General features: G+C 51.0%; 1 protein-coding gene across 1 annotated transcript in view; it reads left to right on the top strand.

Annotated features, from left to right (window-relative positions):
* The first annotated feature begins 350 nt into the window (after positions 1-350).
* Positions 351-1,293, top strand: part of igfbp3 (insulin-like growth factor binding protein 3) — a 14,299-nt gene continuing 13,356 nt past the window's right edge. The window contains exon 1 of the mRNA XM_080832634.1: positions 351-879. Within this exon, the coding sequence (XP_080688760.1) occupies positions 510-879 (370 nt within the window). The 5' untranslated portion in view covers positions 351-509. The remainder of the gene's footprint in view (positions 880-1,293) is intronic.

Genomic DNA, 1,293 nt, shown 5'->3' with positions numbered 1-1,293 from the left:
TCTCAGATCAACTACACACACCTCAACAGTTGCAGCTCTTGGTCTATACCAGCTGTTTGCAATGGAATAACCTTCTATTATGTTGCCCTCATGTTTGAGTCAATAATCATCATCAACGTCGTCGTCATAGTTATCATAATTATGCTGCTCTTGTTTTTGTTGTGTTTGTGACAGAAGTTGTTGTTGTTTGTTTTGGAGTCAGTTATTAAAAAGCGATGTTCATCACATCAAAGAGGTATTTTGTGTGTATGTGTGGGTCTGCGTGCGACTCGGTTTGTGCGTTAGGGGTGGGAGTGCGTGAGTCTGGCGTTCACATAATTCATCCGGCGGGGGGTGTGCTTCGCAGCTCGTGTCGGTTTTTTTCAGTCTGCATAAAACCGGGAGTTCCTCTCGCGGAATCTACAGATGGAGAGAATCGCTTGCGCCGCAGGGATAGTGACAGACCACAGAATTGACACACGCGCATTTTATTTTCGTGAAATAAGCCCGAGGCCGCGCCTGTCGAGGGGATGACTGGACTGTGCGCTCTCTTTTTGACGGCGCTGCTTGCGGCCTTTACCCGGTTCACGGAGAGCGTTGGGCCGGTGGTCCGTTGCGAGCCCTGCGACTCGCACGCGCTGACTCTGTGCAAGCCGCTGCTGCCGAGAGACTGCTTGGAACCGGTGCGCGAGCCAGGTTGTGGGTGTTGCCTGACTTGTGCACTCCGCGAGGGCCAAGCTTGCGGAGTTTACACGAGCCGCTGCGGAAGCGGTCTCCGTTGCCGGCTACGGCCTCACGAGACCAGACCGCTGCAAGCTCTGCTTGAAGGCCGGGGAGTGTGTACCCTAGTCTCAACAGAGAAAACACTCACGGGAGTAGTACTGCCCACCGGCAAACACGGTAAGTAAGTTATAGCCTCCATTGCGCGCAAAGAGGGCCACTACCTCTAGCATCTACCTCTTTTTCTCTGTGCGTGCGTGTGTTTGTGATTCGAGGCAGACAGGTATGTTAGGTTAAACCCCCCTCACAGACATACCAAATGACAAATGCACAGAGACACACGCACACACACACAAGAGAGCTCAAGCGATAGGGCATTTAACAGGATTGTGCGCTGCACTAGGATTTAACACTTACTACACAACTTTGGGTTGAAGTCCTAAGCGCGCTCGAAGCTTCGATCATTTAGATAAATATAATGTTTTGGACAAACACTGGTTATTTTCCGTTCCTAAACCAACGTTTAACTTGGGAGTTAGGTGGGAAGACATGTCTTCGCGCGTTGTTGCGCAGATAGCCCGAATCTCCAGTGAC

This window comes from Sprattus sprattus, assembly GCF_963457725.1.
Source record: "Sprattus sprattus genome assembly, chromosome: 2".
NCBI classification, from domain to species: Eukaryota; Metazoa; Chordata; class Actinopteri; order Clupeiformes; family Clupeidae; genus Sprattus; species Sprattus sprattus.
Note: the sequence above shows the minus strand (reverse complement) of the source record. Positions and strands in the feature narration are given on the sequence as shown.